This window comes from Sander lucioperca, chromosome 12 (genome assembly GCF_008315115.2).
Source record: "Sander lucioperca isolate FBNREF2018 chromosome 12, SLUC_FBN_1.2, whole genome shotgun sequence".
Lineage (NCBI taxonomy): Eukaryota > Metazoa > Chordata > Actinopteri > Perciformes > Percidae > Sander > Sander lucioperca.
In genome coordinates this window covers 25,990,510-26,018,332 of record NC_050184.1, presented here as the reverse complement: position 1 = coordinate 26,018,332, position 27,823 = coordinate 25,990,510, and the positions used below count along the sequence as shown (strand labels likewise).

The following is a 27,823-nucleotide window of genomic DNA, read 5'->3' as shown; positions in this document are numbered from 1 at the left end:
CAGATCACGGATCATGCTGATTTTTCTCCTTCCTAATTCACATGTTAGATTTAAAATATTTGTGGCAGCAGACAAGGTGAGCGTAAGAAAGAGTGAGATCAACTTAGCGACAGAGAGAAAAAAAGGAAGTTGGTTGGTTAGTGGCCTCAATAATGAAATCAAGTGAACACAGCAGATGTTTGCACGGGAAGGGGATCTAAAGAAAACAAATCCTGATTCCTGCAGCTGTTTATGTCAACACAGGCACACGGCATTTTCATACAAACGCTTTGGAAAGGCTGCGTGCTAATACACTGAGTCTTTACACAGCCATATATTATCCTTATATTACAGAATAATCCAGTGAAATCCTTAGTCAAGCAGCCCTCGTGTTGTAGGTAATGTAAGCGTTTCTAATGGTAAAGCATGGACACAGCTCACAGATGAATGAGAGTGTGTGTGTCTAGGCACTTTTCATTAATAAAGAATGAAGCAATTAAGCTAATCTCAGACTGAAGGTGCCCTTTCTCCTTTATACCTACCATATCCCTTCATGGAAACTAACAACTGGACTTCATGGAACACCCATGAGGCTACATCCACACTACGTTTTCAGTTTTAAATAGTGTTTTGAAAGAAAATTGATCTCCGTTCACACAAGCGTTTAGGCTCCGTAGCAGAACAAATCCTGCCCATATTCACACGCATGTCGCATGACCATTTGCATACACTGGAATACACTGTAAACAGGAAGCAGATTGTCTTTAACTCTGCTGTCAGAAATCATTGATGTATATGTTGAAAATACAAACAATACTGTCGGTGTGCGTCGTTGTTTCCAAAGGTCTCTGTTTCTGCCCGTCCAGACTACAACCCAACCCCAGAGTTTTCAAACTTAAACGGGGTCAGCAGTATTTCCAAATGTCTCTGTTTTAGGGGCTCAGAAACGGCGGAGTAGTGTGGACGCAAAGCATAAACATAGCAAAAGATATGCGTCTTTAAACAAAAACGTATTAGTGTGGATGTAGCCATCGTTAGTGTTATAAATTACACCTGTGCCTTTTCCTGCTGTGACAAGTCAAAATGGTGTATTCATTTTATTAATTCTTTTCTTGACAATTTTGATAATGTTTGAAAGTCATTTACAGTATCAAGCAAACATTGCTTAACATAGCCCACATTTTTTTTTATATCCTTGAAAGTTGAATAATTTGTACTTGGATGAACTTGTCCCACACACCATTAGAAGTAATAAAGTAATGAATGAATGAATGTATGGTACACATCGTCAAAACGATGCAGCATATAGGCCTGCTATTTAAAAGGATAATCCAACAATCACAGTGATACTGTGTTGTCATGTTTTATATTTTGTTTTCATTCATTATACAATTAATATTATTTTAAGTGTTTCTAGTGTTTTCTAATAAGATGGAAGTCGTCTTCTGTGCGTCAAGCAAACTGTGTCATAGCTATTTGCTGTGTACCTTGCCCATGTTGCAATGCTGTCAATGTTGTAAAACTTTAAATAGAAGTTTACGTCCCTTTCTAATTCCTTGGCCCTCCCATATGCCCGTAAATCTGATTTGGATCTTCTACTGCAGGTGACAGAATCTGGATTTAAGGAGACTTAAGACTTAAGTAGACAAACTCTCATAAGCCCACAGGGATCCTCTGTATTTTTGACCATGACTTTGGTCAAAATAAAAAACAACCAACTTGTCCTCACTTTAAAGAACTCCAAGGTATTGCAGCAGAGCACTCCCACAACCTAAACATCACACCACCACCCCTGATCCAACAATGGCCTCACTAAACCTGTTCAGCAATCCTCCAGATCTTCGCTAAACACACAGAAACCACCTCCTGCAAACTGACTCAACACACAATAGTGAATCAGATCCTGTCATACACTACCACTCTTAAACGTCATGTAAGCCCACTGGTAACATGATATTTTACATTTTACAACTAAATGGCAAGATCTGTGTGTGTGTGTGTGTGTGTGTGTGTGTGTGTGTGTGTGTGTGTGTGTGCGCTTGCACTGTGGGGCCCAAAGCGTCGATAGTCATATAGTTAATAACCTCATGATACAAAGACTCCTGTTTCCTTCTTCCCCCACTGTTCTCCATTGTGAGCCTAGTCCCGAAACCCAGAAAGCGGGATGAATGGTTGTGTTTTGGCTAACACCACTTGAGTCTACACCAGCAGCAACACTAGACTTCCTCTAACCTTTAGGTGAGAAAACGGCTCTCTCGGTATTGGCTGCTTCACCACAGCCAGACTAAAACTCTACCTTCTATCACAGTACAGAACCAAGAAACTGGCCAACAAGCTTAATAGTACCATTTACTTTGTGGGTGTATGTGGCTATGCATGCCTGTGTGACTCTGAAGCTCAAGACAAGATGTACTTGTGCACCGTAATAATGTCTGACTGCAGGTCACAAGATCTGGGACTTAGGACACTTACAGCTAAGTAGACAAACCCTCATAAGTCTGTATGGATTCTCTGTTTCTCCGCCTTTCTTTTTTAGTCTGTCTTTCTTCTCTCTCTCCTTACCCCTCTTATCCATCACTCTCTCTCTCCCTTTCCCCTCCTCTTGCCCTTTCCAGAAGGTCCTTCCCTAAACCCAAGAGAGAGGGGGAGGAGCCTGGGATGGTGAGGACGCGCTGGTAATCCGTGCAGTGACCCAGGTCAATTCAATTATCCTGTTTTCTTTCGCTGCGCGACGCGTGTGCCCATTTCACAGCCAACTCCCTTAATGCGCCCAGGATTAGCTTCTCTTACTTTTAATGATCTACCTATCGACGCTTTGGGCCCCACAGTACACTCACACACACACACACACACACACACACACACACACACACACACACCTATGTGTTTTAGTTTTTAGTGTAAAAAATTCACTAAACAATTCTGCAAGGATCAAGAGACACGTTCTTAAAATAAAATAAATATGTGTGCTTGAGTGTGTTTGCGTATGCATTTGCTTGTTTATGTGGGAGTGTGTGTTACATAAACTGCTGTAAGAAGAGGATTGTATTAACCATCTGCATTTCACACCTCCAAGATTTTAGATAATCATTTTAGGCCTAACACGTTAGTGTAGAACCTCGCTAATCTCAACCCGGAGGAGGAAAGAGGTCATTTTACAGTATATGAGTAAATTGTGTGGCTGGCTGGCATGCATTGAAATATCCACAAAGGATTCAAAGCATTAACTGCATATGCACTGTAAAGTGTCATGCACACTATGATGAACTTGAGTCAACAAAGCAGCTGGATCGCTCGCACACAACTGCTGCCCTACTGTTTAGAAAGTGTGTTTTAAAAGAGAAGCACAGATACATTAGATTATACTGTAGTTGAGTGTTGAGACAACACTTTCACCTAATTATCTAACCTAATCTTATTATCTCACCAGTCATTCACTTATTACATGAGTGGATAACTAAGTAGGTGCCAACGTGGAAACTGCAGCAACTCTGGAAAACTCGAAAGTCAAAGAAAGCAGAGCTGCACTTGTGTTTTGGAAAATGCACCTTGCGGTTCTGCGCAAGGTGCATTTTCCAAAACACAAGTGCAGCTCTGCTTTCTTTTGGCCTGCGTCCATCCTTCCAATTTTAAGAGCCAGGCAAATTTAATTACACCTGCTTTTGTGACACTAAGCTAATAATCTAACCAACAAATCCACTATAAAAACAGTATTTGGACCTGAAAACGTATGGCTTGCTTTCACCATTTCTGAGTCTGTTTTGTCTATAGCACATAAAATATGCAGTAGCACTTTTCTAAGACAGGAGACAGTAAACACTGTAAGAAGCAAATTTGTCAGCCTTACCTGGGATTTCCTGTCCATTGTAGTTCCATCCAGCCACAGCCAGCATGGAGGGCAGAGGAGAGCCAGGCCTACTGTCCCTTTCTCTCTCCCTGTCCCGCTCTCTGTCCCAGTTCCTCTCAGCCTGCTGGGTAATATGCCTAACAGTGTCTTTGTTCTTCCTGTTCTTCCTCCGCCCTGACCCTGATAGGGGTTGCCAGGGTCCCTCTCCACCTCCTCCAGCAGCCCCTCCAGCCCCTTGCTCCCCCTGGCTCTGGGCTGCACCTCTGGGAGTGTCCCGGGGATGTGAGGAGGATGCGGGGGACACCTGTTCCTCTTTGACGGTGACAGGCCTGTAGTCGTGTGGCCAGGCGGGCTGGGAGTCGTGGCAGGCTTCTTCCTGGCTCTCATGGCTCTTGGGGGGTTCTTGGTCCTCCTTGCCATACATGCTGCCTCCCTCGTGGCAGCTGGCGATGGCCGAGTCCCCAGAAGAGTTGGCCGGGCTGGTGCGGCGCGCCAGCCAAGGGGAGGTGCTGCGACCAGACATGATGGAGGCCAGGGCTTCAGAAGCCATGCCCACAATCCCTCCTCCTCCTCCTCCTCCTCCTAAACCTGTTCCCGCACCACCCCCTGCACCTGCTATACCCAGTCCTCCTCCACCTCCTCCACCTCCGCCTATGCCAGCGGCAGCAACAGCTCCCATCTCAAAGTCAGCCAGTTCGTCAGCCATCTCAGAGCGGATGCTGATGTCCAGCGCAGCCTTGATGAAGCTGTGGCATGCCTGGACAATGTCCGTCATCTGCAGGTAGCTGGCGGCTGACATGACCTCGATCACGTTCTTACTGGTGAGAGCGAGGTGCGCCGAGTACATGAAGTCCAGTATGGCTTTGAAGCCTGTCGCCGTGACAATGTCCAGGTGAGTGACAGTAGTCTGGTGGTGAGGCTCTGCCCCTTTTTTAACCTGAAGAGTGAGAAAGATTATTCATAACAGTTCTTGTTTATATCTCATGCAGTAAACCGTTTTTAAACAACTTCTGACATTACTTTATCACCTGAAAACTAACAGACTAAACTAAACCAAACCACTATGATCTGAGAGAAAAACAAGCACTTAACACACTCCCTTGACCCGTCCTCCCAAAGTGTAGCAGTCCCTTACCTGGCAGTAAAGAGTCTTGAAGTAGCGTGAGGAGCCCAGGAGCACGTTCTTATGGGCCTTGAAGATCTTTCCATCCACGATGACACAGGCGTCGCAGAGGATGCCATGCTGCCTCTGCTCATTGAGCTCTCTGAGGAGCTGACGGTAGTGAGAGGAGATCTCCATGTCCTCCTTCCTGTTGTTCATCTGTGTAGCTGAACAAAAGCCTCTCCTCCAAACGTCTGCTGGCAAACAAAAGAAGACGAGGCAATAAATTAACTTCAGATGTAATATCAAAATATTGCAAGTATACAGAATATGTTACTGTTAAATGTACAGTTTGACTGTACAGCAGCTGAAAGATAAAGTACAGGAGCAAAGGAATCTAAGCCATTTTGTAATTTTTTTAGTCAAGAAAACAGGTATTCAGGTATTTCTCCTCTAAGTCCGTATAAAAGGTTTATGGCTGTAGCTAAATTAAAACCCCAAAACGTCAGATTCATTTTCACGTAAGGGGAAAGAAAATAAGCAAATATAGCTGAACCACTCCTTTAAAGATGAGCCAAGGTAAGGATATCTCAGTAATGACTGTGACATGAAAACACTGACATCAATAGCAACCACATCTAAACTGCTGTTGTTTGATGTCTAAAAACAGCCCAGTACCAAATAGTCAAAAATCTTTGTGTTTAAACCGTGTCTGACAGGTTCATTTGTGTGTGTGTGTGTGTGTGTGTGTGTGTGTGTGTGTGTGTGTGTGTTAGCTTATTAAAAATGTCAGCATAAGCGTATCACTTTCACAAAACAGTTAAGAGGGAGAAAAACACCTAATTTAGTACAGACCACTTTACCATTAAATGTATCAATAAACAACACAGCCTCAGTTCCTTGTTATTATTTTTTTCATCTCTCCTTCGACTGTGAATATTCAATCAACTGTCTAGTTAAGACGAAAAGTCACTCTTGAACCTTCACCTCAGTGTTTCTGATCTTGCACAGTTCAGTCTGGGTTGTGAACACAAAGTTTTTCTTAAAACTACAAAGAAAAGATCCTTAATGGCAATGTGTTGAGCTGCTCAACTGTCAGTGAATGAAGATCCAACTTTTCAGTATTCATTGACAGGATTCATGGAGGTGTGACGGGGATCGTGGCATATTTTACTGCTACTCTTACTAAATAAAAAGCCACAGAAAAGCTCTATATTTGAATTTTTGCATTTGGGCTCACACATATTCATGTGTAAGATGTAGGTGGGTTTTATTATGTCCTGTGATTTCTTTCTGCTGTGTACAAGTTAGATGGCCTACAAGAGGAATTTTGAGCTCACACAACAGAAGGGATGCAGGTGAAGGCCACAGAGACAAGAGAGCAGAAGGAGACAATGGGAGATATGAACAGTGCTCTATTTTGGACCATTCAACCAGGTGGCAGAAAAACAAAAAGAAACTGCATAAATCCTTGCAAACACAAACACACAGAGGAAAACACACACACACACACACACACACACGCAGTGCATTAGCCAGAGCATTAGCAGCCACCTCTCTCGTCTTGGTGAGGGCTAAATCGCGGGGACGCAGAGTGTTACCAAACGCAGCAGTGATTTGTTTTGGGAACGCCACATCTGTCAGCTCTCATGGGCCATTCTGAGAGATGACAGCTCGGGTTGGCCAAGGTGACAGCAGCGTTTGCTCGGGGGCCGGCACACTTCAGGTCATGTTTAGCAAAGCTCTGCTCAACCTGATGGCTTGTAAGATCAGATAAATCCACAGTGTCTCCCACGTCCACTTGGACAAACACACCTTCTATGAGCAGCAGTGGACAAGTGGATGGAGTGATGGTGACAACTGCTGAAGCCTCTCTTTCTCAAAAAACAAGACAAAACTCTCCAGAGTTTGATCAATGCATAGCTCGCCTTTCACTTTGACTGGCATTTATTCAAGTCTTAGAAATAAGGGATTGTGAAGAGGAAGGAACTCGGACGTGAAGGCAGAATAACACAACAGTGTCCCTCAGAGTCTCAAAAGGCAAGTTTTGACGCAAGAGTTTTTACCTTCAGCTCACACACTTCTTAGAAAAAAATCTATTAGCAGTCTAACCTTGAGATTCTTTCCTTTCTGCATTGTCCTGATAGAGGTATTGAGAGTCTTTACCTCTCACCTTCGGAGACAAAACGAGCGGCTTTAAAGACACAGAGGCTCCCCTCCTCTCTCTGCTCTTCTACTCTCAAGGCCACTAGCACATTCAATTGTATAGCCCCAGTCTATAGGACAGGCTCCCTCTCAGACCCACAAGTCATTTATTCACTGAAAAATACCTCAACACCTTTTCTATTCCTCATTTTTTTCAAGCCAATGTGGATGTTGAAATACAGGGTCACTGTACAGCACACGGTGGTCAGCAGCCCCCATTGAAAAGTGTCTCTACTGGTAGCTGAGAGGAAGCAGTGAAATATATAGTATAATAGTAATTTGTCTCGCAAAGGACTGAGAGAAAGAGAAGGAGAGGTCTAATCAGATGTATTGCTTCAACAGACTCCGAGACATACTGAGTCAGTAGTTAGGCAAAAAAGAGGAACTTTAATGGAGTGCGCTTTGACCTCTAAACTCTTTGCTTGCCTAATTGGCTTGTTTAATTTCAGCATGTCCAATTCCCTCCAGTCAAAGACCCCTTTTACAGAGGAACCAATCTCAACGCTCCCCTTACTACAGCACATAAACACCCACAAAAACCTCTCCAGTCTTCATCCTGGCTTTTTCATTTCCTCAGAGAGCTACTCCATCTTACCCCACAAGCTTAGACCATTAACAGGACCAAAACTCACTCTCTGTGAGTACAGCCTTGATTTATAGCACACTTTTCTTTTTCCTCAAATATACACTTGACACGAGATAGAAAAGTAAGATAAAATGAACTTGTCAGACAATCAAGTAAAGAGAGCGGAACAGAGAGACTTTTGCCTCTCATCAAAAGCATTAGCAGTCTCAACGAGTCTACAGAAACAAAAAAAAAGCCTGCTTTAAGGATGACACGGAGCAGAAAAAAAAGATTTTCTACCTTCTATGAAATGTCAACACAAAAAAAGCAAGGAAAAAGTCATCAGGAGGCAGGCTGACAGTCTGTGAGCACTTATTTGTGGTCAGAGACGATTGTTTCAGTAAAGCATGCCACGAGAGCTCCGAGTCCCTGTCACCCTTCTGAGGCCAAATCAAAAGTGACTGTCCTGCTTAACCCCCCTCCTTCACACACACACACACACACACACACACACACAATCAAGAGCCCTGTTCCCCTCATAACACACACACACACACACACACACACACATCCATCCCCTGCCCCTAAATACACAAACACACGCGTTCACACGCTTAGCAGAGCCGTCATGGCATCACACCCGGTTTGTCCTGGTCACATCAAAGCAAAGTCACTTTAGGCCCCAGCCAGACGACTAAAGAGATGCGACATGTGATGGAGTGAGAGAATGGGGCTTCCTCCTTCTTGTGTTTCTTTTAATGCAGCCTGTCCCTTCAAGCCACTTCTCTGCCTCCTTGACCGCACAGGACCGTGGGGAGACAGTGCGCAAGGTCCTTCTGGATCATAGGCAGAGCAATACTTTGTTTGTACAGGGGTTTAACATCGACAACTTTTACGTGGGGATATTAATACATCACACCGGATGAAGATGTTATAACACACAAAAACATCTTCTCACAGGGTGATAATATATGATTACCCAATCTAATTTAGCAAATAAAACTCACTTAAAGCACACTTTCTCTTTGGTAAAATGTTATCTGTATATTCACTCCTCATTAACATTCTTGCAGGCACAAGGTTTAAGTAGCTGCAGGTTTCTTTATGTGTTAGCGCTATCCAAGCAATTTCATACACTCTCAGTTATATTTATTTTAAATTAAGGGATTTCCAGTTGGTCTGGGCAAATCATAATTTAGTGGCCGGTGTGCTGCTTGCAAAATTGCCACCCTAAGCTAATCACTCTACATTCAAATTGTGGCCCTCTGCTCAACGTAACAGTTCTGCTCATTATTTGATAAAACCAATTTGGTTGGACGAGCATGTCAAACTCGAGTTCACAGAGCCCCTTGTGTGATTGGTAAAATCAATAACTAAATCATATTAATAAATAAAGAGAAAAAACAGACTGATAACATCTAAAAAGAACGATTTGACATACAGACTGAACTTCTTTCTGCTAATGCAAAAAAATACCAAAGGATATGTGCAGTTTTGGTAAATTTAAGATCACTGGGACCAATTTCTTTCGTCTTTGCATATCAGCACTAATCAATTTTTATATGAACAAAGGGTCAAATGCCTATGTGCAATGTGAAATTGGTTGCTCTAGTAACACACCATAGCTAATTATCATGCTACCTGCAGCACCAAACAGTCGGCAGACACAGTTAGCAACAAGCTAGAACATGGTAGCATATTTAACGAGCCAGATATTTTTCTCCGGAGTTGGTGGAGACCAAAACAAAGCTAAAGCTTAAATTCATTAGGTGGCCAGAAACACAACTCCAAATGAATGCTAATCTAGCACCATATTTGCTGGATGTGTAAATAAGTAACTGCTTGCTAACTCATAAACTTTATGATAATATATAAAATGTTATATTTACAGATTGTTAGGCTGCCCCGAGTGGCCAGACATCTGCTAATGGAGGTTTGAATTGAGTTTTTTTAACAGTATAAAAATTAAAACCCTTAACATCACTAATGAACACTAACATTTTGTTCAGCACAAATTAGACATATTAGGCCACAGTTTGTCAGTTGACTGGACTCTACTGTACTCTTTGACTTGTCTAAGCACGGTGCTGCAATGATCCTCCAATCTTTATGTACAGACACATTATCGGTTCTTGTCTTTCTACTTTTAAGGATCCTCTATCAGCAGTGAATTCCCTCCTTTTCACATCTCTACTTTTATCTTGGCACTGTCATTAACAATCAGCAGGGAGGACACAGTAAAACTGGCCAGAGATTTAAAAAGTAAAATAATGTGAAGAGGGAGGAGGAGGGGGATATCAAGTCAGGATTCAGTAGCCAAGAGTTGGCATTGATGTTGTCAACCATCCCAGCCTCATGCCTCAGCTACAAAACTGTATCAGTTAAACTAGAAAAATGTTTCTTTTTGCAAATGTTCTAGTAGTGACTTGTACCAGAACACCAACATATCATGGCAGGCAGTTTCTGTGGAAAAGGCAAACAGGTCACCAGGTCTGCGCTACACGAATTAGGTATTATGTAAACTTTTCAAAACAAAGTAAAAGAAATTATGTTAGCCTCAAGAAACAGTTATTACGACAATCTCTGACATTATATGCTAATATCTATGAACAATTAAAAAGGTACAGGAAGAAAGAATTGGTTTGCTTGCAAGTGGACATTTCCCATATAATGAGAGAAAATACTGAGGAAAAAAATGACAGCATGCATAAGTGGAATTAAAATGATATTCAGCTGGACAATGCAGGCACTGTTCTCCAAACACATGACACTATGATCGAGGACAGCCATTACTTCCCAGAGACAAATCTACTACTACTTCTACTTAAAGAAAATATGAAAGTTGTATTAGACTTAGAAAGCTTACTGCCATTTTTTTCATATTCACAATGTAAACCCGAACGTGTAATAATTGCTAAGATAAGAAACTTTATTGATCCCATATCGGTCAAAATGCAAATGAAAGAAGTGATTAAATGATAAATAAAAATGCAACTAGACAAAAATACAAATACAATAAAATATCTATACACTATATACACCTTTCACTAATGCAGATATGTACATGATAGATAATTGCACCCATAATTGTAATACACACATGGTGTAGCAGTCTTAGAAAAATACAAAAATACCAATGTTAACTGAACATTTGCAAATAAGAGGCCCATGAAAGGCCATTATGAACACGTGATGAAGTTACAAAGAAATGAAGCAAAGAGAAAAGAGCCGATAAATAACAGTGAAAAACAGAGAGAAAAGAGATAGAGCAGAAACGCAAAGACAGCAAGCCTAGAAAGATAGAGACAGACGATCGAAAGAGGGGGAGACAGGAAGAGAGGGGAGAGTGACTCAGGCAGCCAATATTTTTTAAACAGCTTTGCTTCCACTCAACTGGGCATCAAGGCCATTATCCCGGGGTTAATCCCCAATCCGACGGAGCTGGCAGCCTTCCGGGACAAGCCAGGGTGGCAGCCCATCAACAAGGCAGGCACGGACAAAAATAACACACACATATTCACACACATGACACACATGCACACACAGGCAGGCATGCAAGCTGCAATTAGAAGAAAAAAATAACACTTGAAAGTTGATAGTTGTGAATGTTTCGTTCTTAGCTTCTTTGACCTTTATTTTCTGTTGGAAATAAGCTACTGTTCATGTTTGTCTCTCAATTTATCTACTTTATATCTCACTGCGCGTATTCCTGTCTTTTGTTTCTCTTGTTTCTCTTATTCTACAACCTCCGTCTGTCCACCTTTATTTTTTCCACCTTCCCCACCAGCTCTAATCACACCACATTTTACACCTACACTTTCCTCTTCCTTTCTCCGTGCACTCTCCGTTTCTTTGGCCGGTATCCAAGGAGTCAAGGTGGAGGAAGAGATTGACTCAAAGGATAGCCATGTCATGTGGAGAGGGACAAAAGAGGATCCAGGAGGCTTAGGGAGATTTAGCACTACTCCCTTCATCCCTTACCCTCTGCCCCCAGTCCCCTATACACGCACTGCCCGAAAGCAATACCTGGACCCTCCACGTCTACCCCTGAAGTCCTCCATGCTGCTCATCATGCTTTTTGCACGTTCGTATTCAGTGCACCTGCCAGAAGATCTGCCTCTATTATCCTCCCGTCCAGATTTTGACACTAATGTGTACAGTTCAGCAGCTCCAGGGCTCCCTGACACCTTGCCCTCCCCTCTGACCTTTAGCCACACAGGTTTTATGCCTAGAGTTATCTAATGGAAATCCATGGATAGTAAGGATGGACTGGGATCATCCCAGATTGACCCGAAAAAAAGATGCAACTGTAAGATGTTAAAGTTGAGTGTTGAGTTTCAACTTCACCTCAATTCCTCCAATGAACCATAAAGTGTCAGTGACACTATTTGATATATCAAGAGCTTCACAAAAAGAGTGAGAAATGTCATATCACCCCATCTACCTATCTCTCTGTTTGTCTTTTTTTCCTGTGTCTTCCTCTTTTACACTTGTGCATGTGTGCGTAGTTTCTGGGCTATCTTTCTCTCTAGGCCCCGTAAGCCTGCTATGTCTCCCATGGTAACTCCCTGACTGACGACCCGGGGCTTAGCCTAAATTCTCTCTCTATTAAAAGCTGTGAAATGCAAATAATGAAACATCTCATTACCACTGTCGGAGAACCCAAAATGAAAAGGGGGGGGGGGGGGGGCGGACGAGGAGGACTGTAAGACAACGAAGCGGCAGGAGAAAGAGGGCTATACAGGAGGGAGGGAGAAACGAGAGTGAGAGCCGGAAATAAAAGGAGTGGAACAAGAGGAGGAAAGAATGGGAGAAGAAAAGGGAAGGGAGGAGAGGGGGGAGGAGAGGAGAGGAGAGGAGAGGAGAGGAGAGGAGAGGAGAAGGCATAGGAACAGATAGCCAGACAGTAAGTCTTTTGTTTGTGTTGCCGTTAACATAGAGGGTAGCCATGATTCCATGGCCACCTAAGCAAACAGGGGTGAAGGACTGATGCACCGAGCTGTGAGTTAGGAGGCGTCTTTCAAATGTCAAACAAACTTCCTTCATTATCTACTTCATACTAAAATTGTATCATGCCCTGAGAGGATTATTACCGTGTTTTACTTTTCATCTTCACAGCTCTATCATTAATCATCTCAGAACCAAACCGGCTAAACAAAAACATATTACTTTATTTTCCTGTAATGACTCAGGTTTAAGTATAATTTTAAGACAGGGTAGGGCTACTTCTTTGAAAAACATATCTGTGTGATAGGGGGAAGTGAAATCATCTACAGGAAGTGTCTGTATTTGGTTTTGCAGGTGGGTGGAGATTGGTGGTAGTGGTGGATTTCATGTGACAATGACCACATCATTCACCTTGTGAGTTCTCCTAGTGCAAAACCCAGTTTCATCACTGCAGCAGTTTGGAGGCGCATCTGCTGATGTTCAAACCACTGATATCATGAGGGAATTTATGGGAGTTTTAAGGTGTGACATTGTCTAATTAGTTCCTGACTTCTGGGAACTTTGTGTGTTGCAAGGTTTTCTTTTCTTTTTCACAGATGCATCATGGTTTTGTTTTCTCTTTTGCTTTCCTATCCAGTAGTAAGTAGTGTAAAATTAACCACGTCTTACTCTGTACATTTTTTTTTTAATTTAATGGAAATTCTTTAGTTTTTTTAAACCTTGGTTATGAGAAAAACATTTTTATTTGATGAAGAGTCATACATCCTATCGGACAATCAACCTGAGCAGTCGAAGGAACACACAAGCTGCAAATATTGGCTATTACCTGAGTATTACCTTACAAGACAAGCGTTAAAAATATTACCCAAACTGTGAACATCCAATAGATTTTGCAGACTGACTTTCTAGTTCAATTTTGTACTGTATTTACAGTACACACACACACACACACACACCAAACGAAAACTCTAAGTATGTGGACACCTGAACACTACACCCATTTGGGATTGTTCTGAACATTAATATGCTGCTACAACAGCTTCCACTCTTCTGATTTTGCACAAAATGTTAGAACCTGGCTGCAGGGATGTTGGCTCATAGTTGGTGTTCCAGTTCATCCCAAAGGTGTTCGATGGGATTGAGTATGAAGGCCAGTTACGTTTTCCCACACCAAACTCGAAAAAAAAAAAATATATATTTCTTTGTCATGTTGAAACTCAAAATAGTTGCTACAAAATTGGAAGCAATATTATCTAAAATATTAAAGGTTAGGGTGAAGATTTCCCATACCTGGAATTAAGCAAACTAACCATTACACATAAGAGCCCCAGACCCTAGACACATACTGTCTACTGAATGTAGACAGAGCTGTCCACATGCTTTTGGCTAGAGAGGGTAACAATTTTTCTGTGCAATAAGGTATTATAACTCACATGTGGGAGAGCTTTGGGTGCACCCACTTTTAATTTCACCCCCAACCTATGTGAACTTGTGACTGCTCATGTTATGTTAGCAGAATTTTCTATTAATTTACCCCTTATGTCTCAAGGTCACTTTTACATCCTTTCGCCTTTTTCTCCTCGTTTCATTTCATTTTTGTCATGTGGGGAATCTCAATTATGTTTTGAAAAGCACCAAATGGTTTGGTGGCTCAAGTGATGATGACAATATAATGCTATGGAGCTGCTCAAAGCTCACATTTAACACCCACCCTGATCTCTCTCTGCCAACGAGCCACTCAGAGCGTGCGCGCGTGCGTGCGTGGTTGTCCAGACCCTTTCATAGGTCTTAACACAAAACCTGTCACAGCAAAAAAGCAACCTGTCACGACTCAGCTAGACAAGACTGTTCATGACTGTACCTCACAGAACCCAGGCAGCCTGTTCCCGAGCTGTTAAAAACAGTCATTGCAGCCACCAGCTATAAAGGTCTCAGATTAGAACACACACAGACCAAGTAAACAGTATGGAGGAAATGAAACAAAGGGTTACCATGAGGAAGAAAATGTAAAAAGTGAACATATTGTTAAACAATACCAGTCCTGAAGAAATACATGTCTGAAATGTCTGTGGACTAAAAGCTAATTGTTGTTTGTTGAAATGTGCGGTTTTGAATGTGCAAGTGAATGACTGAATGATGGTGACTCACTGCTGGTGGCCAATCACTATCTGGTGCCGAGGCGGGTGTCCAGAGAGAGAGAGAGAGAGAGAGAGAGAGAGAGAGAGAGAGAGAGAGAGAGAGAGAGAGAGAGAGAGAGAGAGAGAGAGAGAGAGAGAGAGAGTCTGTGTGTTTAAGAGTAAATTGGCATGACTGTCGCTCTGTCAGACGGCAAACAGAGGCATTTTTCTCAGATCCACACTGGGCCGCAGCTTACAATGAGCTCATGCAAAGAGGGGAGCAAAAAAGCCACAACTTAAGAGTGTACTCACAAGGACAACAGGCACACCCTCCATCCCCCCTGAGCAAATATTAAAAGAGACTTCACTCCCAGCTAATCTAATTCACAAACACTCCAGAGCACACACAAACAAGGAAAACACATAATTTAACTATATTAACTTAGCCCTCAACATGCAACGTTCACTTATAACTTACCATCGTTCCCACAGCCTCCCATACAACTACTGAGCAGCAAAGTGATTTACATATAGATAGAGAAAGTGTTTATAAAAACACATTTGTATATAATAGCCTGAGGCTGTGTTGTCACTCATCAACCTGATCAAAAAGCAGCTACTATACAAAACTGATGAATCTCGGAGCGTATTTGCAAATCTGTCCTTCAACAGTAGAAAAAGAGGAGGTGAGATAAAGGGAGACAAATCAAGGGGAGAGGAGCATCTAAATATAGAGAGACTCACATTTTTTGAGTCAGAAAAGAGACAGTGAAGGGTAAGAAAGGGAGGGAGACGGGAGACGCAAGAAGGAAAAAAAGAGGGAAAGGAAAAGTGAAGATACATGGGGAACAAATAAGTAGTGTTGAAGCAGCACAGAACAATAGAAGACAGAATGGTGGGCTTCTCATCCACTGTATTGTTGCTTAGTGGACTACTGAAGAACTGGACAGGGAGGACACTTAATTTTGTCTGTGAGACTTGAGAGTTCAATATACCGCACAGTGTATCACCACAGACATTCATCAATACGTAGCGTCGATACTGAGGGTCGGCCCTTTCAGCGATCTTTTCAACAGTTTCAACACAGACTGGCTTCTGCAGAGTAAATTCTAATAGTGATCAGTGGAGATGCAAAATCATTGAAGTTCTTTGTCTTCTTTGTTTCTGTGCTGTGTCTTGCTTCCTTTGCTGAAGTGTAATTGCTTAAAACAGGCAACTTTTTTTATGGACTTGTGTGTGTGGCTTGCGGCTAACGTGTCCACTGTGATTGACAAAGAGCGACCAGACAATTGCCTCACCTGGATCCTCACTTCTGTCCTGTTGTGTCCTCTCCTCTTCTGTCATACTTTCTTCCCTCCTCCTTATCTGTCTGTCTTTTCACTCAGAGCGTGTTTACTCCAATGTGGTTTGACGTTTGACTGTCACCTGTTGACTTGCATGAACAGCTGCAATGGCTCGCAGGCTTTCGGGACTATTACTTATATTTTTCCTCCTGCCAGCGATGGAAAGAACTGCATGTATTCATGTACAGAAGTGCCATAGCCAGACATAAGAGGTACAAAGAGAGAGGGAGAGACAATAGGTCCACTGTGTAAACTCCCATTATCGTGCATCACTAAGGACAACACCCACCTTGGAAACCTAATTTTGAAGAAGTCACACATTCCCACATTGTGAGGCAGTGCCAGTATCAGGTGTCCGTCCAAACCACCAACTACCACCAATCAACCGCCACCCCCTTCGTGACACACCAGCGCACACACCAAAACAACCGGGAGGGGGGAGGTGAGATAGAAGACGGGAGGGAGGGAGGAAGGGGTGCAGGGGTGAGAAAGTGAGAGTAAATAGAAGAGGGCAGGAGAAAGAGCCAGCCAGAGACAAAAGCAAAGAGAATGACAATGGGTGAAAAGAAGAAGAAAACAAATTAATAGAGAGGACGAGATGAGGTGAAAAGCATATTGCCAGCTCACCATGCACATTCACAGAGCAAGAGGAGAACAAAAAGACAGCAACAATGAGACATCCATGTATATGCATTGGTTGTGTGTGTGCAAATGCAACATTGGAAGTAGCAACGTGCTGCAGGCCGTTGGAGGAGTTTGCCCCTTGCCACTGAAAAGGGGATGTGAACCTACTCACTTCTGTTCACATTTTGATTTGGCTTCACCACTCTTGTTCGTAAAGGGAACTACACTGACACAAGAGAGCTCATAAAGTGTCCAGCAACGACGACAGAGCTCCACTTTCATCGCCGATTTATAAAGTTCACATAATAATACACTAAAGATTAGTTTTTTAGAGCTGAAAAAGCCTTTATAAATCAAAATAATCCAACTTCCCCTTTGAGACGTCACATTCTAACCTACAGCGAGAAGGTATTCTATAAAAATGAGAAAGAGAACAGGAGAGGGTAAAAATGAGAAAGGGAGTAGAGGAAGGGTAAAAATGAGAAATGGAGTAGGGGAGGCCACAGGAGGCACCTGGCCCACTTACAGCAGAGGAGGGGTGGTGGTGGAGGAGGAGGAGAGGTGGAAGATTAAGGAGTAGGAGGGAAACGGAGAAGGTGGATGAGGAGGAAAAGCAGGGAGAGGAGGAGGAGATCTGGAGGGAAAAACAAAACAAGGGAAGTGTAGCTGGGACAGAGCAGAGGGCACGAGGGAGGATGGGGGCTAGGGTGAAGTAGAGGAACGGGAAAAGGTGAGGAGAAAAAAAAAAGGATGTTAGATGAGGAGGCAAGAAAAAAACGAACAGATGAAATAATGTGAAGGGGGAGGAGGGCAGAGGGGGAGGTGAGAGCAGGAGAGACACAGAGAGAGAGAGAGAGAAAGAAAGAAAGAAAGAAAGAAAGAAAGAAAGAAAGAAAGAAAGAAAGAAAGAAAGAAAGAGAGAGAGAGAGAGAGAGAGAGAGAGAGAGAGAGAGAGAGAGAGAGATGGGGGCTGGAGAAGAATAAGAAGTGGCCTTGTGAGGCTGAGAATGGAGGTAGTGTATGTGTGCGCTGGATGAATTTGTATGCATCTCTTTGTGTGTGTGTGGGTGTCTAAAATTATGACGAAAAACTAACACCTCACCCAAAGTATGAATAACCGACCACAACAGGCCAATGTAGGTTCAATCTCTTCTCCCAGCACATTCGAACAGCCTGCCTATACCACTAATATCCCACTAATACCACCCACAGTCCTCGCTCCACCTCACATCAATGAATATTTCATGTCCTGATGGCACTTTTAAAGCAAAAACTAATTAGCAAATCCAAGTTGATCTGGCATTAGTCATATCAGGCCAATTAAAAGCCCAGTCCTACTGTACATGTTAATGGCAGCGAAGTGGAATAATTGTATGTTGAGCAGGGGAGAGAATGTTAAACAGGCCTTGTTAGCAGCACTTTAGCACTCTAGCCAGAGTCCATGGCTGGATTACAAAACTCTACATAGCAGGATAATGTTCCACACACACACACACACACACACACACACACACACACACACACACACACACACACACACACACACACACACACACACACACACACACACACACACACACACACACACACACACACACACACACACACACACACGTTTGAAAGCACCAAACGAAAACTCTATCCATTAATTAGTGTGTCGCCATCAATTCCATGGGGTCAGGTATTTTCTGCTCCACACACTGTTTCTGCGGTCAGCACCAGTCAACATAAGGTTGTGGAGACAGTATTTGTGTGGTATTAAGTAGAGAACGGTGTTGAGTCTTTCCACCCTTCCCTCTGTGTGTTTTTTTTAATGCAGGAGTTTAGATTGAGACAGACAGCACTGTCACACACAGACTAAACTGTGCTGCACAAAAAAGCGACAGAATAACAAGGGCTAGAACTCTTTTGGAGTGGATGTCTGTTTCATCATTCCCTCCTCCTCCTCCCTCCGTCTCCCCATTCTCTCTCCTTCACATTCCCTCTTTTTCCTTTCTCTCTCTGCCTCTCTCGTCTCCCTCTCTCACCTGAGCTTTGATATGGAAATCTCTCACCAGCCACAGCCCGAGGCTGGTTGACTGTTTCTAAAGATGTATTTGCTCAAAGCCGCTCAATTTCTCATCAAATGCTCACACTGTGTGTATAAAAGACAAATTCTTTCACTGGGAAAATAACAACTAACAGCCGCGTACTTATACAAGGCTTTCAGCAGTCTGCAAACCCCAGACTTCAACAAAGAGGTTTTTCCAAGCCCAAACCTTCAAGTTCATAATAGCTTATATAAATTTGTCTAAAAAGATGGTGATCCTTAAGCAAAGTGGAGAGCTGAGATCGCTAACTATCTTGTCGGTAGAGATACTTTAAATGAGTGTTTGTGTAGACAGTTCTTTCCCACTGGTTTACAAGTCCTGCCCTGCTAGGTAAATATACCACATTAAGAATGCCCAGCAACCTGAACATCTACAACACTGAGCCAAATAAAGTGACAACTGGAAACCATTCAAGGACGAACAAAACAATGTGTAAGAGATTTAGAATTAGAATTTAGAAAGAAAGTGAATCATTTAGAATTAAGTCAGAAAGTCTGTTTGGGAAGATAACATATTTAGTCAGTTTCTGGTAAAAGAACAAAAAACATGCAAACAACAATAATCAGTCACATGTCAGCTCTCATGTCATCACTAGAGAGGAGCGATATCAGCTGTTGATGTTTAAAACATCCTCGTGTGATTCACCGTCACACAGATCAATGTGATCTTTCAAAAGATGGAGAGAACAAATATTTTTTACTTTAAAAATGCCAATGTTTCTTTCAAAATTCCTGTAGAAATATAAAAAGGTTTCAGTCAGAATATCCTAAAACTTAAGGTGAGTCATAGGACAGAGTTAATTGAAAATGTGAGTTCACCAGTTAACTTAGGTTTGGGAGCAGGACAGCGCCTCTTATCACCTTTCAAGCCTACTTATACCTGGTCAACCCATCCTGTACGGTCTCAGTTTCCTAGACACACCATCCCTTTCCCCCGACCCCCCCTTCTATAAAAGGCGATAAAGTTTGCCCATGAATATGTGATATGAGATATGAGTTTACAATTCCTCCTCGGCATCGAGAGTTGCACGTTTGGTCTATGGCGTTCTTCACACTCTTCTCGCTTTTTTTCACAGAATGTTTTGTTTGTATGCCCCCTGGCGTTTTGAAGAATACTGCAACGAACAACGGGTTGAGCACAAGCGCCTTGCACTCGTAAGCGCCATCTGTGGAGGGCTCCCGTGCATACCTATTCCATCTCTCACTCCTTTTTCCAGATACCGTCTGGGGCCTGTAACCGATTCGGGTGACTCTACTCCAGAGACAAATACCCCACCCTGAGTCTCCTTCTCCCTGGCCTTCATCCATGCCAGAATGGGCTAAACGGACAACTTCCATTCATCCCTACTCAATATACTATACTTCGTCATTTTATGAAACCTTTTTAAAATGGCACATTTGTGGCGAGGTCCTTGCTAGTGACAAAGTAGAGTAGAGTAGTAGAGTAACATTAGCACAAATCAGAAATCTAAGGACACAAAAAAATAGATACAATTTCTATCCCTTCCTCTGTTCTTAAATTAACACCAGACAGAAACCAGGTTGAAATGAATTACCTGACGTGTGAAACAACTGCCGTCATTACTTGTTCTATATTTGTTTTGACAGCATCTGAACAAGTGAAAACGTACAGTAAATAAAACCAAAAATTAGGAGTGCACAAAAAGAGGAGAGGGACTGATCACATTTCCAGGCTGGCCCGACTTTAGACGGGATGCAATTGGTAACTGATATTAAAAAAATGTCGGAAATTTACAGAAAAGAACTCATGACGCTGATAAGCATTGTGTGATCACAAGGCTCTGGTTGGAAAGAGCCAATCTGCTCTGCATTCCTAAATAAAAGAAAAACACACCCTGATGAAATCACACAAACTGAAATCCCTCATCTGTTTCCTCAGGAATGTGTGATCCAAAAGGTGTTTTGCAACAACTCCTAAGAAAAATTCTGACACCTTGCCATTTTCACAGCGAAAAAAACCCTTTGCATATACTTTTAGCAACAATCAAATGTTCTTCTGGATAGATAGATAGATAGATATATATGTACACACACACACACACACACACACACACACACACACACACACACACAACAACTCGCACAGCTATGAAATATAAACACCTATGTGGAGAGTATTTCTGTGTGTGTGTGTGTGTGTGTGTGTGTGTGTGTGTGTGTGTGTATGTGTGTGTATGTGTGTGTGTGTGTGTGGTTTGAGGTGGGGATCGCTTAAACTCACCTGTTCTCTCTGCTGGGGGGGAAGATGAGCATGTCAGATAGGTGGATAGGGAAGACAGCTGTTACACACACACACACCCCCCCCCCCCCCCAACACCCGGATAACCCCATGGGGATTAGGAACACCTGTATTCAGCACTGCACAATGAGCTTTAGAGGCAGTTAAGCTAAAAAGCCTTGGGAGTTATTAGGGGATGGGGGATGGAGCTGGTTTGTATACGGGGGTTAATGTGTGCCAAACTGTCTTGATGCTAAATCAGACGTGAGAATGATAATATTCACAACGTGATAAATGGGAGACAGAGTTGTCAGAAAACTCCAGAGAGACGAGGCATGTCACGTAAGATGTGTACACACAAGTGTAAACGGTTCATTTTGCAGTGCTCGCCAAACAGGTGTTCCCATTAACAAGTGAGCTCCGAGGGGGGATCGAGATTAGAAAACTGGCAGAGTGAGATAGAGACAGAGAGATGAATGGAGTACAAGGTTGCTAACAGGGAACAAATGAGTCTTTATGGAGCATTTGTTCTCTTGTCTCTATTTCTAGGGAATGTACACTTGATTAGATACATTTACTGTACAGTTTATTGTCAGGTTGTCTACATAAAAACACACACACTCTTGTGAGGGGGCAGCACACTACATCCCCAGTGTTTGCGTAGCTGAAGCAAACTAACCAGCTACCACACAGTTCAGCCCACAACTTGCATGGGAGTACTGAGCACCACCTACATACCAGCAGGCTAACACACACACGCACACAGCGAAGTGTCACAAGCTTCAAACCTGACTCCCACCCAAACCAAGCCCCTCTGTCTCATTTTCTTACCCTCTTTTCACACCCGGCCACACCCTAACCGTTGCCCACAAACCTCCACACTTTGGATAATTTTCAGTGTAACAAGCTCCACCACTTTGTACAAACACCACACGCAACTTTGGCTTTAAACCAAGTAAAACCGAAAGGTAAATTTAACCCAATTATCTTATTTAATCAACTTAAAAAAAAAAAAAAAGGTCCTCATTCATGAGAGATAACACAAGTGGGAAAGTGCTTTAAATCCTCCTTTGCAATTCCACAAGCACACGAGAAGCTAATATTTTTTTCCATCTTTCGGCCGATCGCGCCTACACTCCTCCTCCACTCATCCTTGTAGCTGCTGTCTTGGTCTATATTATATTTTCCTCGTGGAACAGACAGATGGAGAAGGTGCAGACATAAAAACACACACGATGCACACACTGATGTCCACTGCTCTTGTAATTGTAATACTACATAGCCCTACCTCGGGGGAAGCAACCTTAGTGGTGCAGCATGGGGAAAACCCATGGACACAATGCATTCTGGGAGATAGTCCATGCCAAGATAGTGGCAATGCCATTATAGTTGAGGATTGTCAACATTAAAAAGGAAAGATAAGCTATCTTCTGCTCATGAGGTACAAAATGTACACACGCATGCATGCACACACACACACACACACACACACACACACACACACACACACACACAGTAGGACTAATTTAATTATTGAATAAAAGACTTTGGAGGGTTTATCCTATCCAGTGTCAACCCTTAACTCTGTAGTAGGAAGGACAAAATAAGCAGACAAATCCAGTGAGGCCTAAAACAATTTGGAAAAAAAACACTAGATGGTCTCTTAATCCCAAAGATCCAGTTAGCCCCTGTCAAACAGAGGAAAATGCTTAGACCCAACTGGCTGTAGCCTACATGACATTACATCCAGAAACTGAGAGGGTGCACTTAAAATCAAAGTCAAAAATGGCTTGCTGGCATTGTTAAGTTCCTCAAACTACACAAACTAAAATAAAGACTATTCTGATATAGCACCTCCCAAACTGAGAGAGGTGTGGAGGATCTCTTTTCATTTGCTTAAAGTAACTGTTGCTGAGTGTCTTCCCAGGTGATGGCTTTAAGTAGCCTACCTTTACTGTCATCTCATCAACAACCTGGATCATACAACAAGCCTTTGCAAAATAAATAGTATGCTGTGTTAATCTAAATTTGTCAAACATTATCAAACGTTTGCAAACCCTAGTGCAAAGATAAACGATTATATGCAGAGTGATCTGTGTCACTTTTACAGATCATCTGTTTAGGACTCACCTGGCTGCAGGTTGTATGCTGGAGGGGCACGACACACAGGCGCACATTGCTGTCTATATACAGAGCGTGAATGAAGTGGGGTTGTTCCCCTCTCTCACATGGTAAGCATGGTAGAAAATGGAGGAAGACGGAACTGACCGGTTTGAGAGGGCATACACAGACAGCAGACATACAGTACACACACAGCACAGGAGACAGACAGGGAAGCAACGAGACGCTTTCAGCTTCAGCCGCCAATAAACACTTGACGCCACACTTTTCAACTCTCAAAACGGATCAGATGATCAGCGGTAACTCAACAATTAGAAAAAAAAATACCCAAGAGCACCATCTGCAAACACCCCCCACCGCCGCCTTGTCTTGTCTGGTACTCTAGGGTTGGGTGTTGACGCAGCAGAAATTTCCAGCTGGAGAAATCCCCCGTTTGGAGGTTATTCGAGGGGAGAAGGAGGAGGGTTTAAGCCCTTGTCTTCCAGGCTCTGAGCGCTTTCATTTTGAATCCCCTCCAGACGGCTGCACGGAGCATCACCCTGTATTTTGTGTGGCACGATATCTGTGCACGACCATACCATTCCACAGCCGATGTAGGCGATTAGGTTGTAATGCTGTTCAAAACTTTGCAAATTTCACCAGGATCCGCTGGTTTCATCAAACTCGATCAGCTGGGATGAAACCCAACAGAGGATGATTTACAGTATTTGTCTGCAAGTGTCACACAGGCTCATATACCTGAGCATATGTGGGATATTTCTTAAAAGTACAGCCTGCAGAGAATTAATGTGTGCAGGTTGATGGCATTCATTCAAAATAATATTCTGCTAACTGGGGTTTCTTCCTGCGCGCTGTTAACGACACACTATATAAAAGTATTTAGCCTACATTTAGTCCACTAAATGTCTATTTCCATTTTATTGCATTTCAGTTAGCCTATTAAAACACACATCCAGACACATTAAAAAGTAGCCCAGATATCAATTGCATTTTTTCCATTGTAAAACAACTGTTTGTGTTCCCTAATCGGCTACATAATGTGTCAAATGCACAATGTGCGAATCCCGTCAACGACTGACAGCTTCTCCAAATATCAACAAGCGCAATAGACAGCTGGCTGTCACGTATGGAACAGGTAGGCGTACTTTCAGACTGTCGCCTGTTCACTCGGCCGGAGTGTTTAGCTGTCAAAAAACACTAATATGATGCCAATGGACTGGAATAAAAAAAGCAACGGTAAAAAAAAAACAGACAGACAGGCCTCCATACAGTCGCTTTTCCCACGGCCAACTATAACAGTGCCACGATTGCGAAGAGTTGCATTGTGTCATGTCTCCAACCTGTGCGCCCACCAACTACCAGCTGTAGAGACGCGATGGTTCCGTGAGGCAGAAAACTAATTGTTGACATGATTTAAAGGCATGGAAATCCTGTGATATCCTCCGCCGTCTGAATGAAACCTCAAACCTGTAAGCAGGGGAGCGGAGCTCAATGCTGGCAAAAGGGCTACTACTAATATAATATAAGGAAGTCAGACATAGCCTACCTGTTACCCCATGGGGTCTGGAGTGGACGCGGTGTCGGTCCTTCGGAGTCCAATCTGGTGTGACAACCTGAGAGAAGAAAGGAGGGGATGTCCAAAGCACTAGGTACTGTCCTTCCTCTCTTCTGTATGCTTTCTTTAGGTGTTATTCCCCCTGTTTTCTCCCACTCCCCGCTCTTCTTCCTCCACCAGCCCCTTTTCTCTTTCTCTCTTCCCTTCCCTGCTTTTCCGTGTCTTGGTATCAGGAGCCTCCCCCTCCTCCTCTGTCTATGTCTCTCTCTATCTCACTCTCCCCTTACACTCACTCTCTCACTATCTCTCCCTCCGTGTCCCCGTGTCTCCTCTCTCTCTCTCTCTCTCTCTCTCTCTTTCTCTTTCTCTCTGGGCAGAGTCAGGAAATGAGACAACGTGAACGCATACACCGCGCGGATGCCTCTGATCTAAGACAAGTCCACTCTTATCAGATTCCCTCAGGCAAATGCTGTCATGTAATAATACATGACAAATTATTATTATAATTATTATTATTATTATTATTACTATTATTATTATTATTATTATTATTATTATTATTATTATTATTATTATTATTATCATTATTGTTGTTGTTAATATTATCATGAGTCCTATGTGGTTCATGGGGCTTCTGGCTTGTGTGCCTGTTGCCATAGGGCTCAGTGTAAGTACCAGGGGCTTACTGTAACCTACCCCCTCTTGTGGCACAAACAAGAAAACACCAGTCAGTCACATAAAAAAAGAAAAACAAGACTGACATTTACAGTTTGACACAGTTTGGCTGGAAAACACCTCTCAGAACCATGTGATGTGCAGCATGCATGGCCGATTTTTGGCAAAATGTCTGGGGTAATTCCACCACAATCTGATCTCTCCTTTGGATTTTTATTACACTTTGTTTTCAATTCAAGGGGGAAATTATGAGTTGACAAACTGTGAGAGAGAGAGAGAAAGATGTGGAATGTAGTTTCGTAAACAGCTACAAATAGTTTATGTATTGCAGTAGACTTCCTGGTATTAGGCTATATGTAAAGGACTCTAGATGTAGAATCAGAATCAACTTAATTGGCCAATACTCAAAGGTGGAAGTAGTACTCAGACCCTTTGCATATGTAAAAGTATCAATATAACAATTTAAAGATACTCTGTTACAAGTAAACGTCCTGCAGCCAAAACTTTAAAATACTCATTCTGCAGAAAATGGCCTGGTATATTATTATTTATGACATTATTCAATTGTTAATATGGATTCATCAATTTGTAATCAGTATTTCACTGTTGTAGATGGCCAAGGGGTGTCTAGTTTTAACTACTTTACAGTTTGGTAGTTTAGTCCTGTGGTTCCCCCAGTAGGGGTCGGGCCCCTCCAGAGGGGTCAAGATAAGGTAAGAGGTCAAAAGCAAAACAAGTTTAATCTTTAAGAATTTGTTGTATTATAAGATTATCATATGTTTTTTATGTACGTAATCTGAAAAGTAACAAGTAACCATAGCTGTCAAATATATATATATAGTATATATACTGCAACTACTCTATGTTAACATATACAAGGAATTTGACTCCGGTGATGTGTCAATGATTCTCTGAAAACAAATGTACAGTGAGTCCTGAAGGTGAATGACAATGGTTCACAGTACAGAACTTGTCTATTTTTTTAAAGTGTGAAAAAAGTGAGAAGCAATGGTAATGAAAGTTAGTTTGTGTGTGTGTGTGTGTGTGTGTGTGTGTGTGTGTGTCTGCATGTATCTCACTGTCCATATAGTCTACCATTGTGTGTGAATGTCTGTAGTAATGAGGAACAGTGGATGGGGCTTGTTTCTTAGGAAATAAGAGTATACGTACATGCTGTGACCAGGAATCGTTATAGGTTTGAGGAAGTGGGAAAAGTTTATGGGGAAGAGAGCGGGTGACACAACAAAAACATGTAGTACGTTTGTGTGTGTGTTGTGTGTGTGAAGAAAGGGATGCGTGGCATGACACAGTAGAGGGTAGAGCCGTGCCTCCATCAGTCTGGTTGGTTGACTGCCGAGGGCTGGATAAGGGAGAATGTCAGGCCATGTGGATTAAGGCTGTAGGTCTGTAATGCCCAGGCACAGATCTCTCTCTCTCTCTCTCTCTCTCTCTCTCTCTCTCTCTCTCTCTCTCTCTCTCTCTCTCTCTCTCTCTCTCTCTCTCTCACTCTCTCTCCGAGTAGGGTCCACAAACACAATCCCTGCCTGAAACAAGCTGCTTTACTCAAAGCCGGGCTCCCTCACGCCAATGTGGCCTTCCAATCCACCTGACATGACAAGCATGACTCCGGCCTCCCCCTACGCCACCTCCTCAACATCACCTCTCCTCTCTCTCTCTCTCTCTTTCTCTCTCTCTCTCTCTCTCTCTCTCTCTCTCTCTCTCCCTCTGTCTGCTTATGGATGGGTTTAGGCATCATTATGCCACTTACACATGTATTCAGTCAGGAACACTCATCAAGGTAATCCACTCAGGAGGGAGAGTAGTGGTGTGAGGGGGAAGCAAGAATTGTGGTTTTGTGCCTCCACCATGTGTGTGCACGTGTGGTACTTACAGTATGTTCACAAAGAGTCCTCGAAACACAAGTTGATGTATGTGTTGTGGCCTAGTGTGTGTCCGTTTGCATTTTGGACGGGAGGTTAGTGTGGCAGGCTAATCTGCTGCTTACCCAGTTAAGGGACAGTCACTCTTCTAATGTTTTCTTCCTTTCCCCACTCGAGTTTGACTTAAAAAAAAGAAAAAGGAAAGCATGTTGTTTACACTGTAAAAGTTTGTCACTGAGGCCGGGGAGACAGCATTAAACAGCAGATTCATAGAAGAGAAGACACACACATCTTGAACAGCGATAAAGGTATGAGGTATGTAAACACACTTTAGGAAAAGTTTTTGAAGTCAAGCATTAATTTACTCTCCCAGCTTGCCCCCCTGCTGAGGAACGCAGCGGTGTAATTGGTCACATCAAATTAAACAGCAAAAACATCTACAGCTGTCATAAAAATAGCACAAGACGCTTTCAAAGCCCCATCCACTACCCTTCACTATCAATTTACCAAGGGGAACAGCTGTGTGCTGCTTGTG

General features: G+C 42.8%; 1 protein-coding gene across 9 annotated transcripts in view; it reads right to left on the bottom strand.

The window, feature by feature from the left end:
- zbtb46 (zinc finger and BTB domain containing 46) overlaps positions 1–25,076 on the bottom strand; it is a 59,465-nt gene extending 34,389 nt beyond the window's left edge. For 2 of the 9 annotated variants that reach the window (XR_004899041.1, XM_036008267.1), the window contains exons 1-3: positions 16,061–16,456; positions 4,962–5,185; positions 3,827–4,763 (exon numbers count right to left, since the gene is read on the bottom strand). Coding sequence is in view for 8 of the 9 variants with exons in the window: in XM_036008267.1 (XP_035864160.1) it covers positions 3,827–4,763; positions 4,962–5,185; positions 16,061–16,106 (1,207 nt within the window). In the remaining variant the exon portion in view is untranslated. Of the gene's footprint in view, positions 1–3,826; positions 4,764–4,961; positions 5,186–16,060; positions 16,457–21,060; positions 21,073–23,187; positions 24,089–24,724 lie in introns of those variants that run through there. The other 7 variants (XM_036008268.1, XM_031316660.2, XM_031316659.2 and 4 more) reach the window with 7 other exon arrangements.
- Between the last annotated feature and the right edge of the window lie 2,747 nt (positions 25,077–27,823).